The following is a 19,619-nucleotide window of genomic DNA, read 5'->3' as shown; positions in this document are numbered from 1 at the left end:
TTTACATAAGTGGGTGCTTTTATATTAGGAGCGTAGATATTCAGGATTGAGACTTCATCCTGCTGAATTGTTCCTGTTATGAGTATAAAGTGTCCCTCTCGATCTCTTCTGATTGATTTTAGTTTGAAGTCCGTTTTGTTAGAAATTAGTATGGCCACACCTGCTTTTTTCTTAGGACCATTTGCTTGAAAAACCTTTTCCCAACCCTTTACTCTGAGTAGATGCCTGTCTTTGTGGTTCAGATGTGTTTCTTGCAAACAGCAGAATGTTGGTTCCTGTTTTCGTATCCAATCTTTTAGTCTGTGCCTTTTTATAGGTGAATTGAGACCATTAATATTAAGTGATATTAATGACCAGTGGTTGTTTACTCCGGTTATTCCTATTGTTTTTGGTAGTAGAGTTTGTGTGTCTCCCTTCTTTGAGTCGTGCTGGTGAAGGGTCGCTAGATGCCTGAGTTATTGTAGGCAGTGTTGGCAATGTTGGATTCCTTGGGTTGTAATTTTCCTTCTATTACTTTCTGTAGGGCTGGATTTGTGGCTACGTATTGTTTAAATTTGTTCTTATCCTGGAATGTCTTGTTTTCTCCATTGATAGTGAACGATAGCTTGACTGGGTATAGTAGTTTGGGTTTGCATCCATGGTCTCTTAGTTTCTGCAGTACATCTATCCAGGACCTTCTGGCTTTCATGGTTTCCATAAAGAAGTCAGGTGTAAGTCTGATCGGTTTACCTTTATAAGTAACTTGCCCTTTTTCCTTTGCAGCTCTTAATATTCTTTCTTTAATCTGTATATTTTGTGTTTTGATTATAATATGGTGAGGGGATTTTTTTTTTTGATCCAGTCTGTTTGGTGTTCTGTATGCTTCTTGAATATTCAAAGGAATATCTTTCTTTATGTTGGGAAAGTTTTCTTCCATAATTTTGTTAAAAATATTTTCTAGGCCTTTGAGTTGTGATTCTTCTCCTTCTATCCCTATAATTCTTAGGTTTGGTCTTTTTATTGTGTCCCATATTTCCTGAATGTTTTGTGATGAGAATTTGTTGGTTTTGCTGTTTTCTTTGATCAGTGCATTTATTTTCTCTACGGTGTCCTCCGAATCTGAGATTCTTTCTTCTATCTCTTGTATTCTATTGATTATGCTTGTTTCTGTAGTCTCTGCTTGTTGACCTAAATTTTCCATATCCAGCTGATCCTCAGTTTGTGTTTTCTTCCTTGCTTCGATTTCCGTTTTCAATTCTTGAACTGTTTCTATTACCTGTTTGATCGTTTTTTCTTGGTTTCACAGGGTATCATTTATGTATTTACTCATTTCATCAAACTTTTTGTTATACTTCTCATCCATTTCTATAAGGGTGTTTTTTACATGTTGTTTAAGGGACTCTATTGCTTTCATAAAGTCAATTTTTTCCACTTCTTCTGTGTTAGGGTGTTCAATTCCTTCTGTTGTAAGATCATTGGGTTCTGGTGTTTTCATGTTGTTTTTCAGCTTGTTGGGTGAATTCTTGCCTTGGCGCCTGCTCATCTCCTCCTATCAATGCTATCTAATGGGTCTTTTAAGTCAGGAACAGGTTTCCCTGCTAGCCAAGGGCCCCTGCTTACAAAGTGCCCTCTGCTCCATTTCCTGGCTCCCGCCATGGGCCAAGATCTCACTCACCACTCAGAAGGATCTTCAAGACCACGACCAGGCTTCCCATTTGCCAGGGACCTCGCCAACAAAAGGCCTACCCCTCTGTAGGCCAGCCACCAAAACAGAGAAACTCCTGCTGCCCTCTGCCCCGAGCTCCCGACCCAGTGCCAAAAACAAGCTATACTGGGTGATCCCTCTGCCCCGCAGAAGGGAGGGGGAGTGAAGGAGGCCCCTGGGCGCAAGCTGGGATGGGCCAGGAAGAGAGAGGTCGCCGCCGGGAGGAGGAGCAGCCCCAGCAGGAGGGTATCAGCCCTCGCAGGCTAATGGGGGGGGGTGAAGGGGTTCGGGGAGTGCTCCTGCTCCATTTCCTGTGTCTAGAACACTCTTCCCCACTCAGGAGGGTCTTCAGGGACAGGACCAGGCTCCCCGTTTGCCCGTGGACCTCGCCAATAAAAGGCCTCCCACTCTGCAGGCCAGGCCCCAAAAAACCTACTTGATTTAATTGTAGTGGGGCGATCTGCTCTCAGTGTGGGCTTCACTATTTCAAGCCTGGACTATCCCCCATCTGCCGCTTCCGACTCGTCTGACAGTTTTGATTTTTATATACTAACCAATTATTTGATAAGGAAATGTCTGTTCACAAATACCTAAAGTAAATGAATGGGAAAATGTCATAATTTCTTCTGAGTGGCCCAAGAAACCGTTTGGTATGGCTTTCAAAGTAATGCCTTAAAAGCTGAATAAAACTACCTCAATATACACATTACACTGATAAGAAAAGCAAACATACATTTTAATAAGCAGGCCCACCCTGTCTTTTGATGCAAAGTCATTTTCTTAGATATAGTGAACAGGTGTGTGGGAGCTGCCCTCATTGTATTCCTAGGAATGCAGAGCCTAGGGGAAAAAAAAACAAGAGTATTTTTCTCCCTACAGCTTTATCCAAATGAGGCCAGGAAAGGTTAGTGCTAAGGTCACTGAAAAGAAAACAGAGGGGAAACATCCAGCCCCCATGTTTCCCTGTGGCTGGAGGGGCAGTCTACCTGTGTCTCCTTTGCTGAAGGTTAGGAAACTAGAATAGCTTAGACTGACTGGGTTTAAACAGGAATCCATGCAGAGGAACTTTGGTTCTGCAGAGGGGAAGAAACCAACAGTCCTGTTGGCTTTGATAGGATTGGGAAATCTAATACAACAGATGCATATTTAGGTTTTAGTTCCACGATGTCATATTTGGTCATGTCCACACAATCCAGAGCTAGCCACAAGCAGGGGCATGTAAAGAATACTTTTTACAGGGCTAGGGAGATAATTGGTGGGTGAAGTATAAAAATGAGAGCCTGGGTTCAGGTCCCCAGCATCCATATAAAAAGCTGGCTGTGCTTCTATGATCTCAGCCCTGGGGAGCTGGAAACAGGAGGATCTCTAAGGCTCACTGGCCAGACACTCTAGCCAACTGCTGAGATCCAAATCCCATCAGAGACCATGTCTCAGAAAATGAGATAGCGAACAATTGAAGATTATCAATCTCTAGGCTCTACACAAATATGTATTCTGCATGCACAGAATCTCACGTGTGCACATGGACATACACACATACACAAACATATATTCTGTATGCACAGCCTCTCACACATGTGCACATGGACACACACACACATTCTTGCTAGCAGTTTCTTACTTTTAAAAAAAATACCCTTGGAGTATTGCAAGTTATCACGTTCTGGAGCATATTCTGGTATGCTTACAGGGACACGTCTTTGGATAAGATCCTAGGTGTTTACATTACTAGCAGATCTCACATTCATTTGATACACTTCCTAAATCTTTGGTTTATATGTCATGAATTTATTTGTTTCACTTCAAGAAACTGGCTCCATTCCAGCCTCTTTTCATTAGAACACCAGTTTGTCAAAGAACTACACACAGTAATGAGGGGAAACAATTTCTGAAGGCTCGAAGGAAGGTTGACATTTCAATTTCAGAGACCGTGACACATTATCCCCTCCATGACTTTATCTCTGCTTTACGGTGTACATCTGTCAGAAGGTTTTGTTTACAATTCAACTCTACTTTTAATGTGTAAAAACACAAACAATGGGATAAACTTCTCTGGATGACAAATTCCACTTTGATCCTTTGCTGTCAGTGCAAAAATGAATTCTTTTTTTTTTTTTTTATTCTTTTTTTTTTTTTGGTTTTTCGAGACAGGGTTTCTCTGTGGTTTTGGAGCCTGTCCTGGAACTAGGTCTTGTGTACCAGGCTGGTCTCGAACTCACATAGATCCGCCTGCCTCTGCCTCCCGAGTGCTGGGATTAAAGGCGTGCGCCACCACCGCCCGGCCAAAAATGAATTCTTAAAACAAAAAAAAAAAAGTGCAAATCTTACTCTGGGTTTCACAGGATACCCTGAGAGAAAAGTCAGACCAATGATCTCCAAAAAAAAAACCAAGGGCTTGGGGAATTGGCTTGTCCTATGGCCTGAAATTCTAAAGTTGAAAAAACATATGCAAACACCCCAGTAATATCTGGAGCAACACAGGTTTAGATCCCTCAAGTCTGAAGTGCAAAATGCTCTAAACATGGAGGGTTTTTTATTTTTCTGGAGTTTTTTGTTTGTTTGAGGTTTTTTTTGTTTTGTTTTGTTTTGTTTTACATTTGAAGCTTCTCAGATTTCAGGGGTTTAAATAGCAATTGTGTTTTAGCAAACTCCCGGCAAAGACTCCAAAATCTTATGAAAGATTTCTAGTCCCTGGTTTTTCAGATTTGAGATACTCGGCCTATCCTCAAAAGTTAACTTTTTAATTCAATGTTATTTTTTTAACACACCTATTTATTTACAGCTGTATTAAAGACTGAAATATATTCTGAATCAAAGTATATTTTCAACTAGTGTATTACAAAGTATGAAATTATCATGTTCTGGGGAATATTCTTGGCATGCTTTGCATCCCATCACAGTAACCAAGAAGAGCTTTGCCCTCTAGTTCCTACCGCATTCAGCATGTCATGTGAAGCAATCAATATTCTCATCTATGAGAATCCTTTCTGGTTTCTTCAGTTGCCTAAGCTTTTGCATTTTAAAGATAAAAAAAAAAAAACAGGGAGAGAAAGGTATGTCTCTATCAATGTTTGGAGATACCATATTGCAAGCAGAATGCTTCTAAGAGAAGTAGACATGAGCGTCTTAAAAACTCCCAAGTGATGTTGTTTATGGTCTCTCTGCAGCTAGACCCTGAAGCCAGCACCATTCTAAAAGAACTTCAAATTAAACTCAACGGGGTTCTGGATGAGCTCAGCGTCACCTACGGAGAAAGGTAAGCAGCCTAATTAGTTGTCTGACTATATCAGGGTTCATTTATAATGATCACTCGTTTTGAATCAAGACCTGGTTTCAAAGCCTCACCTTCTCTTAAGTCTTCCTTGACCCCAGGATCCAAGAGCAATGCCTTGCTGAAAGATGTCTATGCATCCTTCACTTTAGTGGTCCTTATAACACCGGGCCCTAGGTTTGGTGTACTCATTTACTTCCCATGCTTTTCTCTAAGGGCAGAAACCTGAGCTCATAAGCATTTGCAAAGAGAGTGTGCACTAGAGAGCAGGGATTTGTGGAAACAATGGCAAGATGGAGGAAAAGTGAACGCTTATGTAAGAAGCGTACATTCTGCTCAAGCCTTGCATGTCACTGTACTTGCCCCTCAGAAGAGCAATACCCAGCTCCATACCCGATTGCATCAGCACTACTTAGGGTTCATGACCCCAACTACCTCATGAGCAAGAGTTTAGAAACTATGAGAAACTTAAGGGCCTCTATAATTTTAAAAGTCAACTTGCCTCATCTGTGGTATGTTTCTAAAGAATGAGAACTTACCTAAATGATCTTTATTCTATCCCTGAATGAGAGAGTAATCATTTTCCTATCAATTACCAAAACAGGTGTAAATTAAATTTATCTTTGAAGATGTTCATTAATTTAATATAAAATTTGTTTAAATATTAGATCAGTAAATGTTTATCAGTTTAAACTATGAATTCACTTTCCCAATGTAGCTATAAAGTTATCTTTAGGGCAAAAGCTTCCTGCTTGGATAGTCTTCATCTTCTATTGGGTTCCAGGAAGACAAATGATTTGTAAGCATTTAATGATTCCTAATGCCACATTTAACAAGAAAGACCGAAGGGACTCTGCTGGCCCCGTATCTCTCAGACATTAGGATGAAGAAGCACAGAGAGCTCCAGTCTGAGAGTCCTCTTGAGTCCGAGGCATGTTCTCAGGTTCTTCAAGCTGAGTAGTGTTGCCTTGATGGACAACGCTATCTCCACAGGTCAGATACAGGCTGGGGCATCCTGGCTCTGTGGATCAGCTCCACAGACATTTGTCTTCCCTCTGCTCTGCACTGAGCTCAGCGCATCGCCTCTGTGCTATGTTGCTAGTGACCTTCACGAGCCTGTGGACTCAGCCTGACTGTGAATCAGCAAGATAGAGGTTCTCTCTGCTCTGAGTCTGAACAGCAGTTGTTTCAGAGATGTGGGCCTCAGCTGCTCTCCCTTGAGGAGACAGTGATGGGGCTTTGGTTCAGCCCTCTTGGGCTTGCCTCTGTTCTAGTTGTGAATTAAAGTGTTAGCTGAATGTTAAATGTTAAAGAAAAATGTTGTAGAAAAAATGCAAAGAAAAAAAGAGGTTGCCTTCAGCTACAAAAGGCATCAAGAAATTATTTAGCAAAGTTTGAGGAAGGAAAAAGGAGCCTAATAAAGCAAGACCAGCTCATAACTTTATGGAAAATAAGATAGCTAAACAGAGCAGAAACCAATGCTTGACTCTTACATTTGCTTCTGTAAGTTGTCTAAATCCTCTTGATGAGAAATATTTGAATTTGTGTTTTGTTTAAGAGAGCAGAAAGCTGAATATATTAGCAAGATTTATCATCCCATTGGTGCTCTGAAGACTAAATTATGTACACAAGACTTGGAAAAAAATCAAGACAAACTTTGGTTATGAAGGAAAGATTGGTGCTACCAGGGCTCTAGAAGTACATTATTTTTATAAGATTAAGGAAAGTTGTATTCAAATTTAAAAGAAAACCCCAGGGAAGGCGAGCTGGAAATCACAGCAGTTGTCTGGAGGAGGAGGGAGAAGCATGGAAGTCAGCCATGTGGTAGGAAGCATGAGGAACCCCGAAGTGTTAGGGGAAATGTGCTTAGAGCAGGGATGGAAAGAAGAAAGGCGGCGGTTGTGCTTTTCTGGGTAATTCAGGAAACAGAATCAAGAAACTGCAGCTGTATTGCTGCAGCCCAGCAAGCTACTGTGTGGGGTTATGCTGGAAAGGAAATTAATCCAGCATTTATCCTACCTGTCTCTTCAGCAAGGCTTAAAGTGAGCTCACCTTCCTAAGGGGTGGTCTCTCCTCCCTGATATGATCTTTTAAGGCAAGTCACTGACCCTGCACAACTGGAATGTTAGATCTCCATCCAGGCTGGAAATTTCTTCCTCTTGACATGGTTTTTTCCTTAGTGTGTCTTTACGGCTACTGTGTCATCCCCTAGAACAGAATATCATTTATTTTTATCCTACATACCAAAACTCACTGTTGCCCGGGACCCAATCTTTCATTATTTTTAAAATATCACATCAAATTGAGTTCCATTAAGGTCATTTATGTTCTTGAAGAAAACAGGCTACCCATCATGCCTGCCTTGTACAAAGAATAATTATTCTAGGCTGTTGCTATGATACGTCACACACAGGTGAGTGGGAAGTCCATGGCAAGCAGCATGATCATGTCACAAAGTCAATCTGGAGAACTACGTGAGCCTGCTCCTTTCCCCCCTCAGCAACTGAGGCTGGAGCCTTACAAATGAGGGAAGAATTTACTCCAGGAGCCAACTGCATCTCAAGTCATTAAAAGTCTCAGCCTTTCCTTAGTACTTTTGACTGTTAGGTTGGCTTTGTGATCATGTCAGGATGGAGGCAAACCCCAGTCTGAATGAAGCCTTTCATGGATTCCTAGCCGCTTCCAGTTCATCTACCTCCTTCACAGACCAAGTGATTTCATGTCAGTGATAAATTAAAGATGGTCTAAGAGGTTCCAAACTTGTGCCCCTTAAATTTCTGCTTTCCCACACATTGTTCACTTATTTTGGTTCAGTCCTTTTCTTTCCTGGAACCATTAGTGCCGGAAACTGGCAAGATTAGGTATAAATAATTCAAGGCTGTTTCTTAGGAACTCTTAGGGGAGTGTTTGGTTCCTTGGGTGCCCGAGGAGACTGCTGTCATTATTCCCTTGTTCTATTTTTAGTCAAGCAGGTGAATAATGTTCTTTCCAAACAAAACGGAATAAAGAAAAGACCTCGTAGGTGAATTCACTAAGAATGGGTCCAGAGGGGTTTTCTGGTGAAATTGTGGTTTGGTTTATGCTAGACTCATGCGAAAGTTGAATGTACATATCATCAGCACCATGAAGTCTTCCTTCAGATGCCTAATCCCACAACCTGGCCGCTAAGTTCACAGTCTAAATCTGCTCAGGAACATGCTTCTCACACATTGGAAACATAAATTCTGTGTGCTTTGCTCAGTCTATCCCTTACCTCAGTTTACTGGCTTGAGAATGGGGGCAAGAAAAAGCTAACTACTTAAGAGGTGGCTACAGCTAGGATGATCATTGGTGCAGCTGTGGTCAGTCAATCAAGTAGGGGTTTCTAACATTGCTTGTATTTTATCGTGGTCACCTCAAATATCTGTGACGATTCCCCTATTAAATACACACATTGCCACAAAGGTCCATGCCTGCCCTATGTCTTCCACCAACAACAGATCTAGCCACATAGAATTGGTGAGGGTTTTGAAATGATCAAGATGAGAGGCTGGAGGAGGTCATTCCAATGTAATATAAACAGGTACTGAAGGAGCCACAGTCCTAGGGACCAGGAGCCAAATGCAGATGTCAACTACAGAATGGTGTCATGAATAGTAAAAAAGCCCAGAGAGAAGCCTGGACCCCCAAAGACAGATAAGGACTAGCACAATGATGGATATAGACCCCGACCTTGAGATATTTAGAATTACAAATAAGTGTTTATAAACCCACTATTAGGAGGCCAGGAAAAGAAAATATACCCAAATTATCTATTGAAAGCTATCCTCAGTAAAACCAAAACTTTAAAAAATTATATACTTCATAGTCAAATAGCTAAAACATTTCCACATTGTTAAAATGAAGGAAAGGTCTCATGTGTTATGGGAACAAGTAGTACCTTTTTTGTTCATTTGTGTGTTCTAAACACTTGAAACCATGATTGGCACATAGTATGCATTTATTGAATATTTGTAAATGTGTGTGTGTGTAAAAAACACATGTATTCCATTTAACTCAGACAGCAAGCAAAAGAGAGCAAAGCTACAAACCTCTATGGTGTATCTATAATCTTTCAGATAACACCCTGGGTTATCACTGTGTGGGGGAGAAGAATGGGACTGGCTTGATTTTGAGGCTGAGGTCAAGCCTCCCCACCCGCCCTGCCCTCCTCATTATCACCCAGTAATTGAGCATTTCCCAAGCTTTTATCTCCAACGTGGTTTTCCACACCTCAATGCATCTGTCTTCTAATTATCCCTCTTGTTAGAAGCATCTTGGTCATGAATGCCAAGCTTATCCACCATTTTAAATTCCCCCTCACACTCACAGGTGGAGACCACAGCATTCATACCAGAGATACAGAGAATGAACAGAAACTACAGTATGAGGCAGACTCTTCAGGCTCTTTAAATCTGAGTGATGAGACAAGAGGCAAGCGGAAGGAAGCACTCCAGGGGGACATTCAACCAATCCTTGCTTCTTAATAGCTCTGCTGTGGTGTCATTGATATATAAAACCTGTGTACATTCAAGGCACACAACTTGGTGTTTCTGGATATGTAGAATTATGAAGGCATCACCACCTTCTACCTAATTCATATATCTGTCACATCTTCAGGGCTGCCATTTGTTTGTGTTGAGAAAACCTAATTTAAGATCTATCCTCATATTTTTGTCTGTATAATACAGCATTTTAAACTACTGTCCCAATGCTTCCTGAACCAACTACTTTGTCCCAGGCATAGTAGTTTCTGCCACTGTGCATGGATAGGTTCTTGCTCTGTAAGGATTTATATTTAATAAGGATAATAGGTAATAAACAGATCACTGAGTACATACTATGCATATGCACAAAGATCAAGTAATGTGCAATACAATTTAAAATATGCACAGTGATTAGAAACTGGAGGGGTTGTGACTTCAGTTTGAGTGTTCAGGGAAGGATACTGCAGAGGTGACAGCTGGGGCATGCCTCAGACAAATGAAACACCAGGGAGACCATTAGAATTTCCATTGAAGAAGGACTCTAACAGTGACCATAGGAAAATCAGGGTGAAGTCAGACCCAGGAGTTAACAAAAGCTCCAGGGATGCTCTTATGCCTGGACAGCCTCAAAGATCAGGGAAGAGTGCAAGCAATGATTCCCTGAAGTCACCCACAAGCCTCTCTTGTCCATTGCCATCCTTGAGATGGTTTCGGATTTTTCTCTAGCTGGCTTTGGAAGCTACTGAAATCTCATAACATGGGCGGCAGACCTGGTCTCTGCTGTGAGATGACCTGTCAAGACTTGGACAGTGACGGTTGTGAAGGCAGGTGATAGGTTGGTCAAATGCGCACATTTGGGAGCTTGTAAGTCCTCAGATTTAAGGGCACTCTGTGCAAGTTTGTGGTTGTTCAGGTGTTGTCGTAAGGAACCCAGACGTCCACATGAAACAGGTTACACAAACACACAGCTTAATGATGTGGTATGGAGTGAAGGGTGTAAACCAGGGCTACCCTTGCAATCATCAAGAAAGGGGCTCTTGGGCCAAAGATCAAGTCTCTGAGAATCACAATGCATGATATCTAAATAGAGCAGAGTTCAATTTTAATCCCACATAAATAGTCATTTTTAATACAATTTTATCCCAAACCGTAGAATGAATACATTTACACCAAAATCATTACTATCTAAAATTAGTGGGCATTTTGTGTTTTCCTTTAATGACTGTGAGAACCCTAGATAGTAATAATCAACGCACTGGAAGGAGTTGCCAGAAAGACTGGAGAAAGCAAAGAAAGTGTGGAGTTACAGAAAGTGGGGAAGAGGGTTGGTCCCAATACCCATAATCTCTCTAGAGCACCCATTTCTCCAAATGCAGTCAGGAACATAGCAGCTGTCAGAGACAACAGCTGAATGAACAGCTGGGTGCACTGGCCCTCCTGAAGAGCATCCCTGTGGTCTGCTTCGCATCCCGGGGTTCAAAGTATGTGTTTATCACAACCTAAGATCTTACAATGGTGCAGCCTCCTGGAAGTTGATCTACTTCTCCTCCAGAGTTTATGTTCTTGCTTTTCAGTTTCCAACTTGTAATTGAGGAGTGCATAAAGCAGATGGGTGTTGAGCTGAACCAAATGAGAGCCAACGGCACCAGCACAGCCAATAAGAACAGTGCGGCGATGGATGCGGAGATCGTCCTGAGACCGCTCATGGACTTCTTGGACAAAACGTAAGTTACCAGCCCGCTTTTACCTTCTCTTGACCCGAGTCCTGTATGTGACTAATAATTCTGTAGGGGAAATTTTGGTTTTCTCTGTATAAGGTTACTTTAAAAGGACTTCTGGAAAGATGGCTCAATAAATAAAACATTAGTCAGACGAGCATATGGACCAGGGTTTGATACCCAGCATTCATGTTAAACAGTCAAAAGAGATGGCTCAGAGGTTAGGAGGACATGCTGCCCCTGCAGAGGACCTGAGTTTGGTTCCCAGCACTCATGCTTGGAAACTCACAACTGCCTCTCACTGGCGCTGTAGGGACCTATACCCACATGCACATATCCATACATAGATATATACAGACACACATAATTAGAAATAAATAAATCTATTAAAAAACAGCAGCATCTGGGCATAATCATATGTGCTTTTAATCCCAGTTCTGTGTGGATGCTCCTGGGTCTCACCCACCAGTCAGCCCAGCATTATTTGATAAGCTCCCGGCCAGGGAGAGACTACCTCTCAAAAATAAAGATGGGTAGATTTTGAGGAATGACATCCTGAGATTGACATCTAGTCCTCCCATGCACTTACACATGTGTGCATGCATCTACACATACATACACATTCACACACACACATGCACACACAGATATATGCATACAAAAAAGGGCAGAATACTTTTAATTTATTAATATTTGTATGAGCAAGAAAAAATGAGAGGAAAGTAGTACTGGTGGCTGAGGGAGCTGCTGTTCCAAATCAGAGAAAGGTTTCAAATTTCCTGCTCCTCAGTGAACACATTGGTTTCCATTCTTTTGGGTATAGAGACCAAATTAAATCCAGAATATTTGATTTCTCATCAGAAACCCGCAGGAAAAGAAAATTGCATATGCGTGAATACTACGTCAGCAAAGTCTGATAAATTGGATGTCCTCCTGTGTCCAACCAATCTCTAATCACTGGAAAGCATTAAAAAGAAAGCCCAAGCCCCCAGTGCCTTTGAGATTACAGTCATCTGTCCAGGGAGTGGGTTGGCATTGAGTGTTCTTAACAAAAACTCTGCTTGGTTTGCTGGTCGGTTGCTGGGTATGTTGTGTTTTGTTTCCTTATCTCTATGCTCAACATTCTAATTTAATAAGTTTATGGTAGGCCCAAGAGACTAATATTTTAAAATATATTCACAGCTCAGAACCACTTACTTTAACAACTAGCTAAATGATTCAGTAATAGGGATCCCAGCTGAACATCCCTAAGTCAAAGGTCTCAAATCTGAAATATTCTAGAATCTGAGCCCCAGTTTCGAGGTTTCTAGTCTGGGGAGATAGCTCTGTGGTACCAGCTTTTCTACCAGGTGCCAGGCCCTGGATTTGCTCCCCAGCATTGGAGAAAATAAGATTGGGATTTTGAAGCATTTTGGATTCCTATATTTAAAAACTCCCCAAACTCAAAATTCAGAGATGGTGGTGCTTACAGACATTCCAAAAGAGGTACAGTTGAGCTGTGCTCAGGACCAGAACTTACGGTGGACAAGAGAAACATATATTAACTTTGAATGTATATGAAAGATCCATGTTGTATATGTAGTTTATATACATTATCTCATTTATAGTTGTGGCAAGTTAACATGAGGATAAAAAAAATAGAGATCAAGTCTAGCAGGAATGAGTAGGAAGAGCCTCTTCTACACAGTCATGGCTTCTTCCTTAACTCTATTTCCCTTTGGTTATAACTGATATAAGACAGATTAATTTCTTAGTTAATTTCCTGTTGAATTAATTTTAGTATTTGATAGAAAAAATTTGAGTCTCTCTCCCTGTTCCCTACGGGTAAGAAATACTGTGGAAGACAGCAAGATGGTAGTACAGTATGCAGCAGGTAAATAGGCAGGGGGACGTATAGAAAAGTAGAAAGCAAGGAAGGAAAAGGAGATGATAAAGAAAGGGGGACAGGGCCTTTTCATATTTTTAGTTTCTTAGTGCAGAATTTTGTTATATTATACTCTAAATGTCCCCTTGGAATTTATTTTACTATGTAGCTCTTCTCTGGCAATACAGAGTTCAGCCCCTACAACCAGTAGCATTTGGTTACTGAATACAGTGGTTATAGACAACAGGACTGAGAAATCCTGATTCTCTTACACCTCGTGTGGGATTCCTTTACGTTTCAGAATGCCAATCAATGGTTTGAGTCATCAAATAGTAAAACTATGTGATTTAAATACTCTTAAATACTATTAAAAGTTGTAGAGTATATGGAATATCTAGGTAATTCCGATAATACCAATAGGCTGGCTGAGTAATTTTTGGATCTATATTACCAGTTATAAGATACATGAATGGAAAAAGTGAGTTCACTATTATTTTAATACATTTAGATAAACATATTCTTTTAGAAATATTTATTTTGTGTATATAAATATATTTACCTGCATGTGTGTGCATGTACTGTGTATATGCAAAGTCTGTGGAAGCGAGAAGAAGGTGTCAGATCTCCTGGAACTGGAGATACAGACAGCTGTGAGCTGTGCTGTAGGCGGTGAAAATCAAACCTGGATCCCCTAGAAGAGCCATCAAAGCACTTAACCACTGAGCCACCTTTCCAGCCCCTATTTTACATGCTTAATATTCCACGTGTAATTATAGTAGATTGTAGCATCCTATGTGGCCTTCCTTATCATTCTTAGCAAGATGAAATTGTATATAATTAAGTCAGAAAAGAGTTACAACCTTTCAATAAAAAATAAATAAGTTTTTTAAAAAAGTTACAACCTTTCAAAATATGTGAGAATTATTTAGCAATATTTGAGAGAGAGGTGGTTGCATGAAACATGGAGAGTTGGAAAGGTTCTTTGGGCTCTCAGAATGCATAACTTTAAATTGTTTGAAATTGTTTGGAAAATGCTCTAAGGTGTGCCTATAGCCCAATCTTATGGAGGCATTTTTTTTTTAATTGAGATTCCCCCCCCCCTCGGGCTGTAGGCATGCCTTAGAGCATTTTCTTAATTACTGATTGATGGGGGATGTCCCAGTCCATTATGAGTGATGTCATCCTGGATTGGTGGTCCTGGGTTCTACAAGAAAGCACACTGAGCAAGCCATGTGGAGCAAACCAGTAGGCAGTATCCCTCCATGGCCTCTGCATCCGCTCCTGCGTCCAGGTTCCTGCCCCACTTGAATTCCTGTCCTGACTTCTTGGATGACAAACTGTGATGTGAAAGTATAAGCCAAATCAGCCCTTTCCTCCATAGTTGCTTTGTTCCTGGTGTTTTGTCACAGCCATGGTGACAGTAACAAAGACAGAGAATATGTTTCATAGTGAGACAATAATTCTGCTCTCAAGGCACTGACAATTTTGGAAGAGAGAAAAAGAAATGTACATAAACAACATAAAGAGGGGCAGAGTGACAGTTTTCAGAGAGTGGGAATGTCATTTGAGCTAGGTATTTAAAGGTGGATAGGATCTGAATGAACACAGCCGGGAACAGGCACGACAGGAGTCGAGAAACGTGACTGGGTACATTCTCATGAGAAGTAGGGCCAACTATATAATGAAAATTCCCCGTCGATTGTACGCATGGCATTTGAAAATTGTCTATTTAATTGGTTCTCTATCCAGTCAATCTAGAAAGTTCAAGTCACAAAAATCTGTTTTATGGCTTGTGTTGTGAAGTTGACTATATCGGACTACATTAAGGAAGCGGTTGCTGGATTCCTCCTTTGGTTTCATTATCTAAAGCAAACAACGGGGGCCTGAAAGTCTTCAAGGTCATTTTGAGAAAATCCCTGTAGAAATCACGTTGTACTAGGCTATGCCTCTATAAATAAAACATTTCTTCACATTTCCCTTTCTCTGAGCTCCAAGCACTTCCTAAAATGGGCTGTGCGCTCCATTTCCAACCAGCAGAAACCTACAAAGAGCTACACATGAGCCTTTGGTTTTATCCACTTCTTCTCTGGCTCCCATCTAATCAAGATGAGTTAGCATGCCCAGTGCATGAGCTAACAAAACAGCATCAGCTCTTCAGCTTCAACCTTTTGAGGCTAAAAATTCTAAATCCTCAGCATAATGGGCTCCCGCTGTGCTTAGAATGTCTGTGAAGATGTGCAGTAGCCTGTGTGCTTAGTTCCTTACTGTCTAGACCCTCAGTAGTGACTGACTGAAGCTGATACCCTTGACACCAGCCTCCACTCACCCACAGGGGGTTGTTTTCAATTACATTGGGTTTCTATTATAAAATAGAGCTAGGAGGAAAACTTCTAGAAAAATACTTATTTTAGCAATTTCCCTGTTTGTATCAATTTTAATTAGTTAAACGTCATTTACTCGTTTTTGTCCATGTCTTCTAGTGTGAAAAATGCTCAGTTGTGCCTATAAGAATCACCGCCAGTGTTGTTATTTCTGAGCCCAAAAGCACTAAGAGAATCAAGGGGCTACCATGAGACACATGCCTATGTCAGCCTCATTGTATCAGGGTCAAATCTCTGCCACTAAAGAGGTCCTCAATGAGCCCAGAATCATATTATAGGATATTTTCATTGCTGTCTCTCCTCTTCTCTGTGAGGACATGCAGGATGGATGGTACACGGTGCTGAAAGATGCACTTGTCTTAGAAAAAACAGCCTAAGTCTTACACCCTAGTTTTGGACTAGCTTTTTTCCCTGCTTTGGACACATCTCTAAGTCTCTCAGGGCCTATGTTTTGTAAAATGAGCATATTTAGTTAAAAACTATGTTCATTAGATTCTTGTAGAAAAGGATGTGTTTAACATTATACAAACACCAGAGAATGCTACTCCTAATCTCAACATGAGGAAAGCTTACAAAACACAACTTGCCTGCTGGTGTTAGCAAACTCTAGATCCTGGATGAATTGAAAGGTGTGTGTGTGTGTGTGATATTGTCACACTGGTTCACAGCCCAAGAATGACAGAAGCAAATCCTGGTGTGGATATGGGGAAAGGGAACCCTGTTGACGGGGTTTCTGTCCTGTCCTGTTCCTGCAATCGTTAAGTCCCAAAGAAATCATACAGATGTCTACATTAGTTATAAACTGTTTGGCCTATTAGCTCAGGCTCTTATTAACTCTTATAATTTATATAGCCTATTATTCTTGTCTATGCTAGATACGTGGCTTGGTACCTTATTCAGCGAGGCAGTCACATCTTGCTTCTTCTGTGGTGGGCTCACAACTGCAGAGGAATGGGCTTCCTTCTTCCCAGAATTCTCCTGTTCTCATTGACCCACTTCTACTTCCTGTCTGGTTTTCCTGCCTATACTTCCTACCTGGCTACTGGCCAATCAGTGTTTATTTAAAATACAATTGACAGAATACAGACCATTCTCCCACACCAGAACCTTTATATACACATTGCTAGTAGCAGTGCAGACTATCCAGCCACTATGAAAATCAGTAGAGAAGGATTTGCATGTACTCCAGCTATACCACCTTCAGAGACATACCTGTGAGGACCCTAGTCAGCATGCCAGAGGGACATATATGCATCTGTACTTGTTATAGCAGCTTCCATGGCAGCCAAGTTATAGGACCAGTCCAGGTGTCCAGCAACAGGTGGACAGAGGAAGAAAACGTGACACACACACACACACACATGGAAACACACTATGGAGGTTTACTCACCAGTAAAAATAAGGTTTTTTTTTTTTATTTGTAGGAAAATAAATGCAATGATTTTTTTGGTTTCAGTTTTCTCCAAATAAACTGGATCATGTCATGGGTAGCATGGCTAATATATTTACATATTATTTATAATTATGTATAATATATGTTTTCCATATATATATAAAATACTTTACCATACATGAAATCTAGTATTTTAATCATAAGAGGCCTGTGGAAGGATTCCTGTGTCAGTGGTAAATGTCCATATCTGGTCAACCTTGTAGGCTGGTACATAGCTGAGACTCAAGAGTGAATGACCATCTAATCTTGTTTCAGATTAAGTCTTTCAGCAAAAATCTGTGAGAAAACGGTCCTGAAGCGAGTTCTGAAGGAACTCTGGAAGCTAGTTCTTAACAAGATAGAGAAACAGATCGTCCTCCCTCCGCTGACAGACCAAACAGTACGTACCTACAGTGTGCCGTCCTCCCACGCTCAGCTTCCTATTTGGTCGCCTTTTGTTCAAATGAATAGTTTTGGCCCAGCTGAATATGAATTACATCATTTTAGGGAAGGTTTTCCTTAGTATATGAATTTTTAACAGCGGTTGATCAAAGAACATTTTTCTTTCTAAATCAATTTTAAAAAATGAAAGTAGCTATCTAAATTCATATTTAATTGCCATTTCAAACTTCCATCTCTTAATAAAAATTAAGTCAAGGGGTCCAGCAATGTGGCTCAGTTGGTAGAGCACTTGGCAAGTATGCACAGAGCCCTGGATTCCATCCCAGCACCACATAAATTTGGGTGCAGTGGGGCACATCTGTAATTCTAGCTCTGTGGAGGCAGAGGCAGGAGTATCAGAAGTTCAAGGTCATCCTTGGCTACTTAGGGTGTTCAGGGAAGGGAGGGAGGAGGGTGGAAGGGAGAAAGGGCAAGCCTAACTTTAATTTGTAAGGTTATCTAGTTAGATATGTTTTCAATTATATTTAATATAAGACGATAAGAACAATACTTACTATCTATACTATTACATATAATTTAATATTGCTGCAAATCCGCAGAGAACATACAGGGTTCAGATATAGCCAGTGTGCTTCTCAAATGTTACCGCTTAGAAACGAAGGTCTAGCCAGTACGGTCACGCTGACTGTTTTTCACCTCTCCTTTCAACTTTCATGTGTTGCCTCCCTGCTTGGAGGTTAATAGAGGAGATGGCTTTCTGTGGGTTTGAAAGGTTTGATTGTATTGCCCGCAAGAAAAAAGAAAACAGAAAGATCAGCCGGCGTGGAGCGAGACAATGGTCAAGTGGCCACACAGTGCAGACCTTTTCAGTTCACACATGCTGAACCAAGCAATTAGGGAAAAAAACAATCAAGCTAGCATTTGGGGTAATTGATTTTTTTCCTGTGTTTGACTAAGAAAGATAAATAGATGCAAATAATAATTATAAAGTACACTAAAACACATATCAACACTATTAATCATGTATGCCTGATCCATATGTGTCCTATAGTGGTATATATGCAGAAAATGTTTTCTTGTAAGGTGGGCCAAGATGTAAGATAAAGATGTTTTTGTTGACTTAACTCTTAGCTATGAATGTACAGTTTCTTCATTTGGAGCCTACATCTGTTGACAGCCAAATCACGTACAAATATTAAAACATACAGAAGTCTTATATATAATATAGTTATTATGCTATAATAACTAGTATATTTAATAATGCCACAATGCAATGATGGCCTTGGTCAGCAGGGGAGCGATAACAGTGGGGTGGTGTCTGTATAAGTTCCCTGGGATCAGAAACATGGGAGAAGCTCTCAGTGCAGCTACCACACAGACCTATATTAAGAGAACAAATATGGGGCCTCTTCCGTGTAAAAGGATGCACCCAGCAGGGCATCTATGCATGGCAGACTATCTGCTGTGCTTGGAGAACCACTGCACACATACAGCCTTAGCTGCATCCAAGTCCCCAACTGGACTTGGATGTTTGTTTATTTTACATTTTAATCATTCCCTAAGGAAACCCACACTTCAACCTGTCCAAATAATCTCTTAAAGGAACATCTTTTTAAAACATACAATTACTTACTTACTTATTATATCTGTGTATGCCTTTGTGGAGATCAGAAGACAGTGTTTGGGAGTTAGTTCTGTCCTCCTCCATGTGGGTTTATGGGGATCAAAGTTGGATCATCAGGCATGAGGAGAACTTCCGTTACCTACTGAACTGTCTCACTGGCCCACAATTATTTTTAATGCTTCTTTGGTGGAAATTTCCTTGGGCTTATGTTATCTTGTCCACTGTTACATGAGGGCCACTACACTGGGAAAATTTGAAGACTCTTGGGTTTTTCAGAATATACATGTCATGTTGCATTAGAAAAACCACATGTAGCATTTCATTTTCCAGACAGTCTTTCCTGGGAGAGGGTATAATGATCCCAAGGATCCCTAGAACTGACATCTGCAAGTGTGGAACTGTTTCACTATCATCATGACCAAATAGTATCCAGGCTTCTAATTAATATGTTCTAGGCATTACACTTGGTACTGAAAAAAAAAAAATAACAGAATTGTTCCTGTTCCTTATGACCATGCACTCTGCAATGGAAAAAGAATATAGAAGATAGTTGAGAAGAACCTATTCCCTCACTGGGACTTTATTCCCAGCCGCTCGTGAATTTGGCCAAACTTGGTAGTTTTCCAGTCACATACAGCAACAGCTGATGTGGGAGTGATTTCTTTCTAATCTGTTGCTTTCATTGGTTAATTAATAAAGAAACTGCCCTGGCCCATTTGATAGGCCAACCCTTAGGTG

General features: G+C 40.7%; 1 protein-coding gene across 1 annotated transcript in view; it reads left to right on the top strand.

The window, feature by feature from the left end:
- Window positions 1-19,619, top strand: part of Unc13c (unc-13 homolog C) — a 427,544-nt gene that overhangs the window by 356,303 nt on the left and 51,622 nt on the right. The window contains exons 24-26 of the mRNA XM_057767059.1: window positions 4,852-4,940; window positions 11,035-11,184; window positions 17,132-17,255. Coding sequence (XP_057623042.1) covers window positions 4,852-4,940; window positions 11,035-11,184; window positions 17,132-17,255 — 363 coding nt within the window. The remainder of the gene's footprint in view (window positions 1-4,851; window positions 4,941-11,034; window positions 11,185-17,131; window positions 17,256-19,619) is intronic.

Source organism: Chionomys nivalis, chromosome 4 (genome assembly GCF_950005125.1).
Source record: "Chionomys nivalis chromosome 4, mChiNiv1.1, whole genome shotgun sequence".
Classification (NCBI taxonomy): Eukaryota; Metazoa; Chordata; class Mammalia; order Rodentia; family Cricetidae; genus Chionomys; species Chionomys nivalis.
This window is presented reverse-complemented; position numbering and strand designations above follow the sequence as displayed.